At 34.1% G+C, this 17,844-nt stretch overlaps 1 protein-coding gene across 9 annotated transcripts in view; it reads left to right on the top strand.

Annotated features, from left to right (window-relative positions):
- LOC306663564 (ankyrin repeat and KH domain-containing protein 1) overlaps window positions 1-17,844 on the top strand; it is a 128,326-nt gene that overhangs the window by 38,938 nt on the left and 71,544 nt on the right. For 8 of the 9 annotated variants that reach the window (XM_079143928.1, XM_079143931.1, XM_079143927.1 and 5 more), the window contains exons 3-8: window positions 258-414; window positions 1,733-1,880; window positions 2,817-2,964; window positions 7,845-8,078; window positions 10,068-10,162; window positions 17,011-17,248. In XM_079143928.1, the coding sequence (XP_079000054.1) occupies window positions 258-414; window positions 1,733-1,880; window positions 2,817-2,964; window positions 7,845-8,078; window positions 10,068-10,162; window positions 17,011-17,248 (1,020 nt within the window). The remainder of the gene's footprint in view (window positions 1-257; window positions 415-1,732; window positions 1,881-2,816; window positions 2,965-7,844; window positions 8,079-10,067; window positions 10,163-17,010; window positions 17,249-17,844) is intronic. The other variant, XM_079143926.1, reaches the window with a different exon arrangement.

Below are 17,844 nucleotides of genomic sequence, written 5' to 3'. Positions count from 1 at the left end.
TAGGTTTTATTTGGAGTTAGGTAGAAGACAAATTAATAAGTGCATTGTGAAGATGGAAATGCTAAAATTTGGGTAGTTATGTCATAGTTTTGACATTAATGGCAGAATTGAAATTATCAACCTTATCTTTGACTAGTAGCCCTATCTATAGGGCTGTGTCATTTCTTTGCTCTAGAATATGGTGTTTTGAAATGTAATTATAATTTTCACTTTTATACCTTTTCTTCCCTTGTACTACCTGATTGATGCACGTGAAGGAATTGGCAAATTGTCAACTGCTGATGGTAAAGCTTTTGCAGATCCTGAGGTACTCCGGAGACTGACATCCTCAGTTAGTTGTGCTTTGGATGAAGCTGCTGCTGCACTGACACGGATGAGAGCAGAAAACAGCCACAATGCAGGACAAGTGGACACGTATGTGTTTAATGTTGTATATTAGATATTCTTGAGTGGATTTAGCCAATTTTGGTTAAATATATCTTTTGGAAGAGCTTATAAATATTAGCCAAATAGATATCAGAATGGATATTACATTTTAATTGAATATATAAATGTATGTATATTATGGAGATATAAATAAATTTGACCTTTTTATTCTTGCATCCAACTCTTATTCATTGAGCATTTTTGTGGAATTTATGCTATACTAGAGTATATAAGAAATCCAAACTAAATTTAGTAAGACCCTATCTCAAAAAAAAAAAAAAAAAAAAAGGCTGGGGACGTGGATCAGTTCAATCCCTGGTACCGGAAAAAGAAAAAGAAAAAGAAATCCAAACTAAGTAAGGCCTGGTTTCTACTCAAGAAGTTACTTCTAGAGGTTATAGTAGTGAACTCTAAACTGGCTGCTAGACTAGTAATAAATGAAGTGGGTTACTATTGCTGTAGTCTAGTTGTTTGCTACTCAGATATGGTCCGTGGATTATCTGTATCATTATCACATCACAGCTTATTAAAAAATGCAGAATCTTGGGCCCTACCCAGATGTACTGAATCAGAATCTGCATTTTTTTTTTTTTTTTTTTCTTTTTGTGGTACTGGGGAATTGAACTCACCAGGCACACTGTATCATAGAGCTAAACGCCCCCCCTTTCTTATTTTTTGTTTTTGAGACAGGGTTCTACTAAGTTGCTAAGGATGGCCTCAAACTTGTGATCCTCTTACCTTAGCTTCCCGAGTGTCAAGATTACAGGAATTTACCACCACGCCCACCAGAATCTATGGGTTTTTTTTCTTCCCAGTCATTCTCTAGTAGTTCTCCCCTCCTCTCTTCTCCTGCAGAATCTACATTTTAACAAGAAATGTGGGTGATTTTATGTACATTAAAATTTAAGATTCACGGATGTGGTTAGTCATTTTACAGTAAAATTATTTTCTTAGATTTTCACCTTCACTGTTACCAAATAAGATTTTAAGCAATAGGAGTGCATACCAAAATGGAAATCATTTGAAGCATCTAATGCTTCACAAGACTTTATTTAAATATCTTGCAATATGTTAGAAGACTTTTAATGATAAATATTATTGTTATTTTCAAATTCACTTTTTGACTTTGTTGACATGAATAATTAGAGTTGCAGACAGAATACTCAGCAAATAATATGTTCCTACAATTTATTTTTTCTCTTTCTATAGTAACATTTTTGTATGTGTGTCTCTACTTAATGTAATTTATTATCATAGAATCCTGAGTGTTCTTTATCAGGTAATTGTTGAATGGTTTTGTTTTCAGTCGCAGTCTAGCAGAAGCTTGTTCAGATGGAGATGTGAATGCTGTTCGTAAATTGCTAGATGAAGGCAGAAGTGTAAATGAACATACAGAAGAAGGAGAAAGCCTGCTGTGTTTGGCTTGTTCAGCAGGGTATTATGAATTAGCACAAGTAAGCCAAAATAATCTTTAGTAATTAAAATTGTAGAAAGGTTGACGTCTTATATATTTTTATTACTTATAATTCAAGACCAGAGTCCCTCCTTTCCTCTTCCCTTTTGGCAATAGGCAAAATACAAATTTATACAATTCGTTTTGTTACCTGTACATGCAACTGGGCGTGGTTCATTTTTCTGCCACTTTCTCAAAACTAGTTCTAATGAATAAGAAACTGATAGGAATCATAATCATATTTTAAACTTTTCTTTAGAAACAATATGCAGATAAAATAGGAAGTAGTGCTTTATTTCCATTGCATTCAGATTATCCCAATTCTTTTAGTGTTTTTCCTTCAGTGTTAGAGCAATATTGGGAAATAGTTGTATTTTTATCAGTTAGTTTATATCTTGTGAGTATAGTTTTACTGCTCTCTTCCTAGAAAATCTGAAACATAACACAACTTTTTTTTGTAGTGGGGTACCGGGGATTGAACCCAGGAGCGCCTAACCATTGAACCATATCCCCAGCCCTTTTTAGTATTTTATTTAGAGACAGGTCTTGCTGAGTTGCTTAGGGCCTTGCTAAGTTGCTGAGGCTAGCTTTGAACTGGTGATCTTCCTGCCTCAGCCTTGAGAACCGCTGGGATTACAGGCATGTGCCACTGTGTCCAGCTGTATAACACAACTACTTTGACTATTACACTCACATTTTATAATAGGATGGCTAATGAGATCTTACTTTATTTAAAGGCTACTATATACTATTATTATAAGATCTGACCTGGCATTATGAACAGTAAAAATTTGTATGTTTTCCCAAAAAGTGATTACTTTTGATTTTTCCTCATCCCTCCTCTAAAAGTATTCTTGTATTCTCTAGATTCAGTGTTTTCTAGAAATACTATTAATAGTAAGAATTGATAATTTCTTTCTGTGTATGTGTTTTAAAGGTATTGCTGGCTATGCATGCTAATGTTGAAGATCGAGGGAATAAAGGAGATATAACTCCCTTGATGGCAGCTTCCAGTGGAGGTTATTTAGATATTGTGAAATTATTACTCCTCCATGATGCAGATGTCAACTCCCAGTCTGCAACAGGTATGCAGAGAATGATAATGTTTGTTGATAAAATTGATGCAATTAATATATAAATATAAATTGATGCAATTAATTATAACCTGAGAGATACAAATTTGATTCCTGGGGAAAACCAATGTAAACCCTATAGAAAAAAATCTTAGCTTTTCTGTAGAATCTCTGAGGAAAATATAGATTAATTTGATATCGTCCAGTCTTTAAAACAAACGTATTTTATTTGGTCAAGATTAATGGTTTTTCTGCTGTAGTTTCTTTTTTTGCCACAATGATATATAATGTATAAGGAGGCACAATTATGAAGTATATCTCTTGTAATTCCTCATCTCATTTAATACAACTTCCTTGATTTTAGATTATAGATTAACCTAAGAATGTTTACCCTATAAGGTTTTTCATGTGAACTGTGCTGAAAACATTTTCTAATAAGATATTCTTGTGTATCATAAAAGCTACCCTAGTATGGACTATTCTTTTAGTTATCTACATGTCACAGACTCATAGCTATCACCAATCTTTGTCATACATCTTGATGTAGATTTGATAAAGAGTTTCCTTGGATTTAATTTATGTGCTAGTGAGGTAGCCATGTATTACTTCAGTTTTGAAAAAAATTTCAGAAAAATTTAAGTAATAAAGGCATATGTTTTCCATCATTAAGTAAAAGTTAAATGTATCTTAAATTTTTCTTAAAATGAGTAAGACCCCCCCATAAGGAAGTATTGACCTTTCTCTTGACCACTTTGTCTTTATTGTAGTAATATTAACATGCATAATTTCTGAGAAGGCTGAGCAATTAAATTCTGAACAGATGGGTTTTGAAATAATAGTTTCCTCACTGAACCTTTAAGATCTTTTTTATTCCCCTACTGTTGGATAGTTAAGCCATCTCTACACTCCTTTTAATAAATAAAACCCCACAAAACAAAATCAAGGAAGAAATAAGGGGGAGACCAAAAGGTAATAATCTTTTAAAAAAGTGTTTCTTTTGAAGGAGTTATGCCGAGGGGGATATATATACCTACCTATCTTGCTCGGTTGTGTTGTAAAAGTAGGTTAAAGATAATTGTTAGAAGGAAAGTATGCTGGGGCTGGGGACATATGGCACAGTGGGTAGAGTGCTTGCCTTGCAAGCATAAGGCCCTGGGTTCAATCCCCAGAACTGCAAAAAAATAAAAGGAAAGTATGCCTAAAACAATGAATTGTCTTATGAATAAGTCTGTAAAGACAAAGGAGAAGTTAAAGAACATTAAGAAATACATATGCATAGAAAGATGATGTTGAGTTTTTCTAAGTTATAATATTGAAAGAAAAATAATAATTGTGAGTGATACATTAGAATATTTTATGAGACTGATGGGTTACCTATTGTGCTGAGGAAACTTGTAGAATATTTTAGGTAAAGAAATGTTGAAAGCAGCTTTTTAAGATGACATTTGAAGTATTTGAAAAGTTGAGGAAGTATTTGAGAAGAAGCAAAATGGACTGTTCATAATAAGCCCTTTGCAGAATATATTTTTGTTGTTCTGCAACTATTTAACATATAAAGAAAGTTTAAAAAATTCCATTTTTAAAAGGCATATATTTGTTATTGAAGAATAACACAGACTTATTTAAAGCTTGCCAAATATTTTTCAGTATTTTATTTAATTTGATGAAAAATGCATTTGTTTATTTTTATTTGCTATTCTGCACTTGGCCAATTGAAGATTCATTAATATAATCTCTGTTTTCATTAAGGTTACCAAATAGAGACAATACTAAGAAATAAATATACAATAACACAGTTTTTCAACAGAATATTAAGTATTTCAGTGCTATGACAATAACGTAAATGGCTAAAAAAAATTATTGCTATTGATACTGCTGCTCCTACTACTACCCACACCATTGCTACTACCTACCAAGTTAGCCCCGATGTTTCCCTATATTTTTTTCATTTTTATATGAAATTTAAGTATGGAATGAGAATGCTAGTCTGACAAAGGCAAACTATTTTGCCTTCCATTTACTTCAGTTGATTAGCTTGGTGAATACTGTGGTTGAACCCTTGAAAATGACCCCTTGTATTAACTAAATTTAGAAATCTCTCTCACATTTACCTTAAGAAAATGCATTTTAGACAGTGTTGGTAAACAGATTCATTTACTTAATTTTTTATCTGATTATAAAAGTAACATATGCTCATTATGGAAACCCTAAAGCTAGGTGTGGTGGCACATGCCTGTAAACCCAGCTACTTAGGAGGCTAAGGCAGGAGTATTACAAGTTCAAGGCCAGCCTGGGCAACTTAGCAAGATCCTGCCGCAAAATAAAATAGAAAGAGCTGGGATGTAGCTCAGTGGTAGAGCACTTGCCTAGCATGTGTGAGATCCTGGGTTCAATCTCCAGTAACTGCTAAAAAAAATTTGAGAAATGTTGAAAAGTAGAAAACATCAAGGAGTATTCTCACATAATCTTTGTGACACAGAAATCACCACTGTTACCATGTTCCTTTCAATACTTTCAGTGTAAAAAAGTACATAGTTGAAATCATAACCCTATGTGCAGTTTGTTTGACTTCACTTATTTTTTAAATTTTTCTTTACAAACATATTTAAGGTTTGTGTAATACTCCATTGTGTTGCTGTGACAACGCCCTCCCCCTTTTTTTCCCTTTTTTGCAGTGGGGCATTCATTGGTTGCTGAACCATAGCAAAAGATTTAAAATTAAGATAAAATAAAATAAAAATATTTGATTCTGGTTATGAACATCATGCTATGCACATACTCCTTTGAGAAATATACAGAGAGGTTGTCGCCATCAAGGAAATTTTAAATTTCTTCTTGAGGATTCTCAAAGGTCATTGAATTCATTGGGTTTTAAGTTGTTTTCAGCCCCAAAATAGTATATTGAAACACAGATACAATAGTACACAGATAAAAAGGGGGATCTAAAATAGGTATAGATTGGCAGGGTCCTGGGGTTGTAGCTCAGTGGTAGAGTGCTTGCCTAGCATGTGTGAGGCACTGGGTTCAATCCTCAGCACCACATTAAAAATAACAAATAGATAAGGGTATTGTTTTCATTTATAACAAAATATTTTAAAAAATAAAGTAGGTATAGATGGAGGCTTAAATTCCTGATCTCTGACCCTCCCTGTCTCCTTCCATGGTCTTTGAGGAACCTGGAGGAAATAGGGATTCTGAAGTTATTTGGAACACAGTTGGAAAATCACTGGATTGTTCCAGCATCTTTATTTTTTAAAAAGGAGGTGCAGCATTTTGAGAGAAGAAGGACTTTCTCGAGGTCGAGTTCACTTTTTTTTTTTTTTTTAAAGCTCAAAGGGGTATACTGTAGAAAGAAAGGGTATGGTGAAGCAGACAGTAAGCATATACCTCCACCCCCCCACACACACACTTTTGGTACGGGGATTGAACCCAGGGATGCTTAACCACTGAGCCACATTCCCAGTCCTTTTTTTAATATTTTATTTAAGACAGGGTCTCACTAAGTTGCTTAGGGTCTCGCTCGCTAAGTTGCTGAAGCTGGCTTTCAACTCTTGATCCTCTTGCCTCAACTTCCTGAGCGCTGGGATTATGGGTGTGTGTCACTGTGCCTGGCAAGCATACACTTATTGACAGGCTCCTCTCTACACCTCCAGTTGGTCAGTGGAATACTGTCCTTGACCACGTACCCCTCCTCATTTCCATTGATAGCTTTAACTCATACTTCTTTGGAAAAATAGAAGATTTCAGAAGGAAATTACTTCATCTTCATATCAGGAAATTTATAATCAGGCTCAGTTTTTAATTAATTCATTCATTTTGTCCAACAAACTATACCTACTGCCTGCATGTTGGAATCACTTAGGGAAATTGTTAAAAACACAGGTTCCCAAGAGTGTTCTTTCCAGACTCCAGAGGAGTCACACTGTAGGGAGAGATCAGGGCTTAAAACCTTACCTCTACACTTTAGCTCTATTGGGGGATATGCTCACCATTCTAGTCAACCTGCTTTTACTTAAACTTTGTTTGATACTAGATATCCTTCCTCTTGTATAGGAATCCTACCCATCTTTTCAGGTCTAATACAAATGCAGCTGTTTCTTCTTTGAATAAATAAAAACCTAACAAAAAAACTTCATAGTCTTACTGAGATAAAATTCACTTGTATAGGGTACAATAATTTTTAGATTTCTAGAGTTGCTCCATCATCAATACAATCTAATTCTAGAATATTTTTCTATCACCACAAAAAGATTCCTGTGCCCATTTTCAGTAGTTTCAGACTTAGCTACCACTTGTCTGTTTTCTGACTATAGATGTTTTATATCTTTCCTAGGCATTTTTCTGTTGTCCAGACATTTTATAATATATGGTCTTTTGCTTTTTTTTTTTCTTTTTCTTTTTTTGTGGTGGTGGTGGTAACGAGGATTGAACCCAGGGGTGCTCTATTAGAACTGTATCGCCAGACCTTATTATTTTAATTTGAGGTAGAGTCTTTTTTTTTTTTTTTCCCCCTTTTTTCTTTGTACCAAGATTTGAACCCAGGGGCATTTCCACCAAGCCACATCCCCAGCCCTTTTTAATGTTTTTTTTTTTGTTTTAGACAGGGTCTTGCTAAGTTGCTGATATCGGCTTTAAACTTATGATCCTCCTGCCTCAGCCTCCTGAGTCACCGGGATTACAGGCATGCACCACCACTCCCAACCATATTGGACCTTTAGGAGCATCTATTAATTAGGAGAAAATTAATATAATTATCTAATCAGTGACAACAACAATAACAAAAGAACTTGAGATGGTAGTTGTAGTGTTTTATGCAAGGGAATTAAAGAGGCATAACTGATTAAAATTATCTTTTGTGTCACAGTTTCATATTTCCTTTTGTTCTTTGTTAGGAAATACTGCACTAACTTATGCCTGTGCTGGAGGATTTGTTGACATTGTGAAAGTGCTACTTAATGAAGGTGCGAATATAGAAGATCATAATGAAAATGGACATACCCCTTTAATGGAAGCAGCCAGTGCAGGTCATGTGGAAGTTGCAAGAGTCCTTCTAGATCATGGTGCAGGCATCAACACTCATTCTAATGAATTCAAAGAAAGTGCTCTTACACTTGCATGCTACAAAGGTACTCTATATATATGTATGAATAGTTATAATTTTTATGACAGCTTTGAATAGCAAGTATTGAGTATTTGAGTTAACTTTTGTTTTTCCTGTGTTATAAATTATATAGTTTATAAGAGATTATATAGAAAGCCCACTTTTAGGCTGTATTTTCTGTAGTATAGTTTCCCAGTGTATGTTTCTTTTATTTTAATTTAAATTTATTCAGGTAGCTATGAAGTCAACCAAATCACTTAGGACAGATTTAGAGGGTTTCCATTATTTAATAACTTTTGTTTAACATGATTTTTCCCCACCTTCATTTAAAAAATAATATGCATACAAAAATACTAATACATACTTGATACAGAAAACCTGAAAAATATGATAAAGCCCAAAGAAATTTTTAAATGACATATAAGGCCATCATCTAAAGGTTAAAAAGCTTGTAAACAATATTTTAATGGTGTACTTCCAGTGTGTTTTTAGGTATGTTTATAAAGAAACACACTTATGTGTTAATCATACACTGACACTATAGGGTGCTTATTTTATTTAGCAGGATATCATAAACATTTTCCCATCTCAGTAAATGTTCTTGCATTACAACTCTTGATGATCACAGAATTTTATGAGTAGATGTAATTGCATATATCACAAACCCAAATTAAATGATTTGAACAAAAGAAAAGTCCAAGAGTATCTTGTCTGTAGCTAATATGGCAGTTCATTTGTCATCATGATAGAATTCTACTTTTATATCATTCTAATACATGAATTCTGTCCTCAAAGTTACTTATAAGCCAAGATGGGAGTTAGAGCCCCAACAATCCATAGTCTAGGAAGGATAAAGAGGTCGTAAGCTTCCTTTAAGGAATCTTTTAAGAAATTTTGCCTTATAACTCTCACTTACATGTCCTTGGCTACACATTGCTACAAGTGAGGCTGGAAAATGTAGTCTTTTCAGTATTTAGGCATGTTGTCACCCAGATAAAATCAGAATTCTGTTATTAAGAAAGAATAAGAGAATGAATATTGGATAGGGAACTAGTAGTCTCTGCCAAAGACATCAAATGGATACACCATAATTGCCTATTGTTGGACACTTGAATTGTTCCCAGTTTTTCACTATTATTAAAAACACTGTGATAACATCCTTGTACAGACATTTTTGCCTAATCTCTGGTTATTTCCTTAGGATAAATTCCTGGAAGTGGAATTGCTGGGTCAAAGGGTATGGACATTTTTAAGGCTTTTGATACATATTGCCAAATTGCCTTCTAGAAAGGTTGAACCAATTTACACTCCCACCAGCAGTGTTTGAGAGTGCCCTTTATCCCACCCTACACCCTCACCAACACTGGGTATTATTCTTTTTAATATTTGCCATTTTGATAGTTAAAAAGTGGTGTCTCATTTTAGTGTGTATTTCTTTAATAGGAAGGTTTAATATCTTTTTCATCAGTTGAATATTCATTTGTATTTGTTTTTTGAATTACCATTTCATAAACTTCACCCATTTTTCTATTGGAGTGTTTGTCTTTTTCTTATTAACTACTAAGGCTTTTTATATATTAAATGTATCAAGAAGATTGGAATTATTTTAAATGAAGTTTTCTATGCCTGCTTATTACCACAGTGAGTTTATGGTTATTGTAAAGCTGTGTTTTTAGAAAATGTGATCCAAAGATACTTTACCTGGCTTTCTATTTGATTGTGTTGTTTGATGTGATAAATAGTTCTACAGAGATTAAATTAAGGAATAAGCATTATTGCTTTACTTAACTAGAATTGTGTGCTTTGGACCAATTGTGTCTTTAAAATCAAGATGATAGGACCTTGATGAGAGCCTGCTTATTTTTTTGAGTTTGCTTTGTAGAATTGTCATTGATTTATTTATTGAATTCAAAATAAGTTGTCATGAATTGTGTGTAGACATATGAAAGAAAAAGATTCTTCATTTTAATACTTACATATTCAATTGACAGCCAATTCTTAAAATTTTTTTAAGGCCATTTGGATATGGTTCGTTTTCTACTTGAAGCTGGTGCAGATCAAGAGCATAAAACGGATGAGATGCACACTGCCTTAATGGAGGCTTGCATGGTAATTTTAATTGCACTCACTTAAAATTTAATGAGAAGAAAAGGCTCACGTGTATTTAAGTCTGAAAATTATTAATTAATGTTTGGTTTGTATAATTTCTTAATCTAATTCTCAGTTAAACACAGTTAATGCTTGAATATCTGTGTTTTTGGAAGAAGACAGTAATATGTAATCCTGAAGTAATGTATTTGACTTTAGAGATATTGATAAAACTAATTTTGGAGAGAGTAGACATATTTCTAATGTTTTTATAGCTTCATATTAAAACCTTATAAAGCAGACTGGCCTCAAAATATTCTAATATTTTAAGAGCGTGTACTCTGGATAGTCCATATAACCTAAAACCCTTAATTGTTTCTTTTGAGGATAAAAATATGGAATTATATTTTTAATCCAAACATTTTGTCAAAGAGAATAATCACTTTAATTCTGCCAATCCAGAAACCATTTTTCCTCTTCTCTAAGTACATAGATATTATATACATATATGTCTATAAAGAGTACATCAGAGGCATTCAAAGCATTCTAAGAAGTTTGAAGGCAGCCTTAATGGTGAGAAAATGACTTTGGAAAGTTTTAGATATGTTTAAGTAAACTTTAATTAATTTTGTTAATTCTTAATTTGTTGACTGTTGCTGTGAAAAAGCACTCAAAATATAATGTGTTAATATAGCAGGCACTTATTAATCTCCCATATTTCTGGGTTGATTGAGTAGTTCTGTTGATCTCTCTCAATAGGGGAGAGTTTCTCATGTAGCTGCCATCAGATAGTAACTGAGTGGAATTTCTTTTTTTTTTTTTTTTTTTTTTTTTGTGGTGCTGGGAATTGAACCCAGGGCCTTGTGCTTGCAAAGCAAGCACTCTACCAACTGAGCTATATCCCCAACCCCTGAGTGGAATTTCTAAGATGACATAACTCATTTGTCTGGCACCTTGATGGGGTTAGCTGAAAGGCTGAGACCTCTCTTGCCATGAGTAGTCTTTCCATGTGACTTTCTTGGACTTCCTTACCAAAAGCTGAATTCTGAGGATTTGCATTTCAAGAGGCAGAAAACTGGCCCAGAATCATTTCCACCAGCGTATTCATGGGGCAGCACAGATGCAAGCAAGGGAGATGGGCATAAAGTTCATTGCTTGATACGGTGGTGTGACAAAAGAATTTGCAGGCATCTTTGCACAACTCCTAAGAAATTTTGTTATTTTTCTTAATCTAAAAAGTTCCCAAGCCACATCTGTATTGCTGTATTTCCAAATAGAGCCCTGTATCCTATTCTACCAAAGATAGAGATTTCAAGGTAATTAGTAGAGAACAGTGTGGGAGAAAAAAACTGAATTAATAATCTGTACAATAGATTATTAGCAATTGGAAGATTTAATATATTCACTTTAATGATTCTGATTGCAGAATAAACCAGGAATTTAGGTTTAGAAAGTACTTTCTCAAACTCTTAGAAATGATGAATATACTATAATATGTTTAAGTTAGGTATAACTTATATACAGTATACTGCCAAATCTTGTATATGACTTGATATATTTATATACCCTTGTAACAATCAGATTAAGATGTAGCATTCCAGAAGACTCACTTATGCCCCTCTTTAAGAGTTACCACTTTTGTATCTTCTGTCATCATAAACTAGTTTTCCTGTTTTTGAAGCTTATATAAATGATATAATACAATAAGTATTCTTTTGTGTCTAATTTTGCTCCATTTCACTATAGTTTGCTTTTTCATTTTTGTTTAGTATTCCACTGCATGAGTATACCATTATTTTTTTTCTGTCTGCTATGATGGACATTTGACTATTAAGATTAAAGCTGCTGTGAATTTTCTTGTATGTCTTTTGATTGACAATAGTGATAGTTTCTATTTGGTATATGTCTAGAAATAAAATCTCTAGAAGGCAGGATTTTGATTATTAATGTCTTTTTCATTGGTCTATTCAGGTTTTGTATTTTTTCTTAAGTCAGTTTTGCTAGTTTATATTTCTAGGAATTTGTCCTTTTCATCCAGGTTATGAAATATTTTGGCATATAGTTCATAGTATTTTTTTATAATACCTTTTATTTCTGTATTAATGTTCTTTTTTTTTCATTTATGGTTTTAGTAATTTTGAATCTTCTTTTTTTTGTCAGTCTAACTTTTAAGGTTTATCAACTTTGGGTTTTACAATTGTTTCTTTATTTTTCTATACTCTTGTTTCATTTAATTCCACTCTATATTATTTCTTCTTCTTTCTTTGAGTTTATTTTGCTATTCCTTTTCTATCTTTTGAGACGGGACCTTAGATTATTGATTTGAGTTATTTCCTTTTCTAATCTGATGCTTAAATGTTGTAAATTTACTTCTCAAGAGTAAACTGCGTCGTCCTACAAAATTTGATATGTTGTATTTTCACTTTCAATCTTTTTTTTTTTTTTCTTTTTTAATTTCACTTGAGACTTCCTCTTTGACTCATGGATTATTTTGATTAGTTTCCAAATGTTTGAAGATTTTCCTGTTAGCTTTCTGTTAATGATTTCTAGTTTGATTCCATTGTTATCACTTTGTGCAAAGAAAGATAATACACTTTATATGATTTCAGTTCTTCAAAATATTAAGGCTTATTTCATGACTGGGAGATGGTTATCTACTTGGTGGCATTTGAAAAGAATGAGTTTTCTGTTGTTGGGCAGAGTATACTTTGACAATTAGATCTGTTGATTGATGGTAAACTACTAATTTATCCTTTCTGATTTTCCTTCTAGTTGTTCTAATAATTGTTGAGAGAGAGATTGAAATCTTCGGCTATACTTGTGGTTTTGTCTGTTTCTTCTTCAGTGTCTTGACATTTTTATCACATTTCACATTTTAGAATTTTGTCATTTAGTGCATACACAAACTTTTAGAAGTACTATGTCTGTTGTGGAGGTGGTATTGACTTTTTTTGGGGGGTGGGGGGCGGAGGCCAGAGATTGAACTCAGGGGCACTCAACCCCTGAGCCCCACATCCCTAGCCCTATGTTGGTTTTTTTTTTTTTTTTTTAGAGGCAGGGTCTCACTGAGTTGCTTAGCCCCTTGCTTTTGCTGAGGCTGCCTTTGAACTCTCAATCCTCCTACCTCAGCCTCCCAAGCCACTGGATTATAGGTGTGTGCTATTGTGTCTTGCTACTGACCTTTTTTTTTTGCGGTGCTGGGGATCGAACCCAGGGCCCTGTGCTTATGAGACAAGCACTTTACCAACTGAGCTATCTCCCCAGCCCTGACCTTTTTGTTATTGTAGAAAGTCTTTGTTTCTGGTTATTTTCATTGCTCTAAGGTGTCTTGTTTAATATTAATATAACTATTACTGTTCTACTTTGACAATGCTTGTCTATAAATGTTTTATTCTTTCAACCTGCCTATGTCATATTTTGAAGTGTAAATGTCTTATGGGTTGCATGTATTTGGATCATGTTTTATAATCCGCTTTGTCAAACTGTTTTTAATTGGATTATTTAACCCATTTACATTTAATATAATTATTGATATGGTGTTTTCTGTGTCGAAATTTATTTTTTCATCCTTTTTCTCCATTTATTTCTTTTATTTTAACATATCATTAATAGTGGTTTTAGGATCTTTTTCTGCTGACTCCTATATTTGGTTGATTCCTGGGATTTGCTTTTATTGGTTATTTTATATCTGGATTATAAGTCACTTTTTTCTGGTCTCTTAATTTATCTGGTATTTTTTTTATTGTAAGCCATACATTGTGGGTGATACCTTTTAGAGGCTCTGGATTATACTGTCCTCCTTTTAATATTGATAAAATTTGTTCTAGCAGCCAGTTAAGTTGTCAGTGGATCACTTTGATCCTGATGAGGCTTGATTTTACCTTACTTATACAGTATAATGCCTAGTTCTTGGGAATGACTTACCATCTCAACTGAAAGTCGGGATATTTACCACAGTGGCTCCATTTTGATTGAGCCGAAACTCCCAAAGTCTCCAGGCTTTCAGCAGCTGTTTTCTGCTAGGCATCCTGAAGTCTCATCTTTGGCCAGCTCAACCCAGGAGTTGCCCAAGTATATAAAGAACTTGTGTATGTGTGTTGTGTATAAGTACATGGTGCTGTGTATTGAACCAGGGACTTTGCATATGCTGGGCAAGTGCTCTAACTATTGAGTTATACCCTCAGCCTGTGAAGAGAATTTTATATAAATTTTTGGGAGTCCTCTGTTTTCTTTTTCTCTAGTACCCTGCCTCCATTTTCCAAGTCCTAACTATCGTAGTTGCCTGATCTTTATTCCTTTTACCCAAATTTTCATTCTGTTTAGGCTTTATTTCCCTTGGTCAGTTTGGAATATACACTGGGAAAAAGCTGGAATGAACGTAGGCTTCATCTCACGTGCTCCTTTTTTTCATAGCCCTAGCTTGATTGCTATCCAGTTTCTCTGAACAGTTGCTGTTAAACACCTGTGCACATGCTTGCACACATATGCTTATATGCACCTAGCTACTGTATCTCTCCCCCGTTTTTTTGGTACTGGCAAAACCAGTACCCAGGCATGCTTTACCACTGAGCCACAATCCCAATCCTTTAAAAATTTTTTTTTAATTTTGGGACAGGGTCTCACTAAGTTGCTGAGGCTGGACTTGAACTTGCGATCCTTGTGCCTTAGCTTCCCAGGTCTCTGGGATTGTAGGTATGGGCAATAGTATCTGGCTTCCCCCCTGCTTTTAAAATTGTTCTTTATGGGACAGTAAGTCCAATTCCACTTTTTCATGACTAAGACAAAAGTCTTAGAATTTTAAAAAAGAATAACTTTTAAATTAATTTTTTAAATTGTAGATGGACACAATACCTGTATTTTATTTCTTTTATGCGGTGCTAAGGATCAAATCCAGGGCTTCCCACATGCTAGGCAAGCACTCTACCACTGAGCTACAACCCCAGCCCAAGAACAACTTTTAATGCTGATATTAGGCCTCTAAGATTGAGTTGTTCTTTTTCTTTATTTATTAATTTTTAATTTTTTTCTTTGACAGAAATAATATTGTTCATTAATATCAGAGAGTACCTAGTACAATTTTTCTCTTATGTATGAACCCAAGATATGTGAACAGAAGAGTCTTCAAAATACATGTAAATTCAAGTAAAACAACTTATTGAGAACCTAGAGGGTCTGGGTACCATAGCAATTTCCTGATGTGTAGGCACTTATAAATCCTTATTTCCTTTTCAATTCAAAATGTATTTCTTTCTTTTTTTTATTATTTTTTTTTGTTGTAGATGGACACAATACCCATATATTATATATTTATTTTTTTATGTGGTGCTGAGGATCAAACCCAGATCCTCACATGTGCTAAGCAAGTATTTATCACTGAGCCACAATCCCAGCCCCTAAAATGTGTTTCAAATATCAGAAAACTCACTATATGAGATAATAATTTGATTAAAATTACTTTATTTTACATACATTTAAAGTATTAGTAAAGCTAAAATTTTAATGTGAAGACATCTGTTTTTGGTATTGCCTCAAAACTGGTTTAAGTTGGGCTAGTCATTTAATTAATATATAATGAAACACTTGATAAATACTGAAATTAATCATTTAATTAAGGTTTCTTTAATTAGTTCTATAATACAAGAGCTGCTCAGCCTTGTAAAATATTATTTTTGTACTCAGCATGTGCTTTTCTTTTTTAATTAAAAAAAATGTTTTTAGTTGTTGATGGTCATTTAATTTTTAGTTTATTCATACTTAGCTGTGCTAAGACTTGAACCCAGTGTCTCGCACATGGTAGGCAAATGCTCTACCACTGAACTACATCCCAGCCCTAGCATGTGCTTTTTATTAGTAATATTCTGGTTATTTTTAAAATAGAGAACAACACAGCATCTAACTTTATAGTCTCACAAGAAGCATTAAATCCTACATAAATTTTAAAGTAAAAAATTTAAAACTCAAGACTGAGGGGATAACTGAGTGATAAAGTGCAGTCTTAGTATACACAGTCCCTGGATTCAATCCCCAACACAAAAGGTGGGGGGGGGGGGAAGGAAGGAAGGGAGGGAGGGAGGGAGGGAGGGAAGGAAGGAAGGAAGGAAGGAAGGAAGGAAGGAAGGAAGGAAGGAAGGAAGGAAGGAAGGAAATAGATTTTGAAATTTGTTGAAGAAGGATATTTATGGTGATAAAGAGACAGAATGTATGCCTTCCTTGAGACTGTTTTACTGTTAATTGCCTTACAATCTATACAGATAGATTCATGCTAAAATCATTTACAAATAAGATATTTTTATATCTTTGTAAAATTCTTTGCCTCATTGCAACAAGCTATTGTGATAAGGAAAATATGAGATAGAATCAATCCACAGTAGCTTATCAAAGTGACATAATCCCCAGTGATATAATAACTTTACTGAGTTTGTTGTGTTATTTTTTTGCCAAGCCTTTGTTTCTAAAATAGATCTAATGAAGTCACAACAAGTGAACACGACACCCTTTGCGTTTGAGGGTCAGCAATATTTGACCTGGCAGTTGTATAAATAATTATTTTGAGGTTCTGTTAACTATGGATTTAACAGTTTCTTAAGCTTCAAAAAATGTGGAAATTAAAAATATTTAGGATTGTGATTGTATGTTCCCAAGTCTGATTTCTTCTAGAAACAATTTTGGCTGACTCAAAATTTAAGGTAAAATAATTTAAAAATTATTTTAAAATATATTAATGAACTTTTCATAAGGCTTAGGTGATAGGCTATCTAAGCTAATTCTTCTCATCTTCCTTTCTGTCTTCATTCTGTTGCTTCTCTTTTCCCACTTAAAAAAAACTCAAAATAAAAAAAAATTTCTTGTTTTACCCTGAAAATCTGCAGGATGGCCATGTAGAGGTGGCACGTTTGCTTTTGGATAGCGGTGCTCAAGTGAACATGCCTGCAGATTCATTCGAGTCTCCATTGACATTAGCAGCCTGCGGAGGTCATGTTGAATTGGCAGCTCTACTTATTGAAAGGGGAGCAAATCTTGAAGAAGTTAATGATGAAGGATACACTCCTTTAATGGAAGCTGCTCGGGAAGGACATGAAGAGATGGTGGCACTACTCTTAGCACAAGGTAAAGCAGTTGTATTGCTTAAAAAAGAATTTAAAACTGGGAATGGTGATACATGCCTATGGTCCTGGCTACTAGAGAGGCTGAGGTGAAAGGACTGTTTGAGCCCACTGAGTTTGAGACCAGCCTGGGAAACACAGGAAGACTGGGTATTATTATTATTTTTTTTTTTGGGTGGGGGAAATGGGGATTGAACTCGGGGTTCAGCCATTGAGCCACATCCCCAGTCCTTTTTTGAATTTTTTTTAGAGTCAGGGTCTCACTGAGTTGCTTAGCACCTCGCTAAGTTGCTAAGGCTGGCTTTGAACTCACGATCCTCCTGCCTCAGCCTCCTGAGCTTCTGGTATTACAGGTGTGGACCACCACACCCGGCTAAGACTGGGTCTTTAAAAATATATGTATACTGGGCAAGGTGGTACAAACCTGTAATCCCAGGAGGATTACAAATTTGGGGCCAACCTCAGCAACTTAGCGAGACTCTGTCTCAAAGTAAAAGGGTTGGTGTGTGTATCTCAGTGGTGAAGTGCTCCTGGTCTAAATCCCTAGTACCCTCCCCTTTTTCCACAAAAAAAGAGTTTTGTATCAGTAAAGTTTACTAC

This window comes from Sciurus vulgaris (genome assembly GCF_902686455.1).
Source record: "Sciurus vulgaris genome assembly, chromosome: 6".
In the NCBI taxonomy this organism is placed as follows: domain Eukaryota; kingdom Metazoa; phylum Chordata; class Mammalia; order Rodentia; family Sciuridae; genus Sciurus; species Sciurus vulgaris.
The sequence above is the reverse complement of the archived record's forward strand: the minus strand, read 5'-3'. Positions and strand labels throughout refer to the sequence as shown.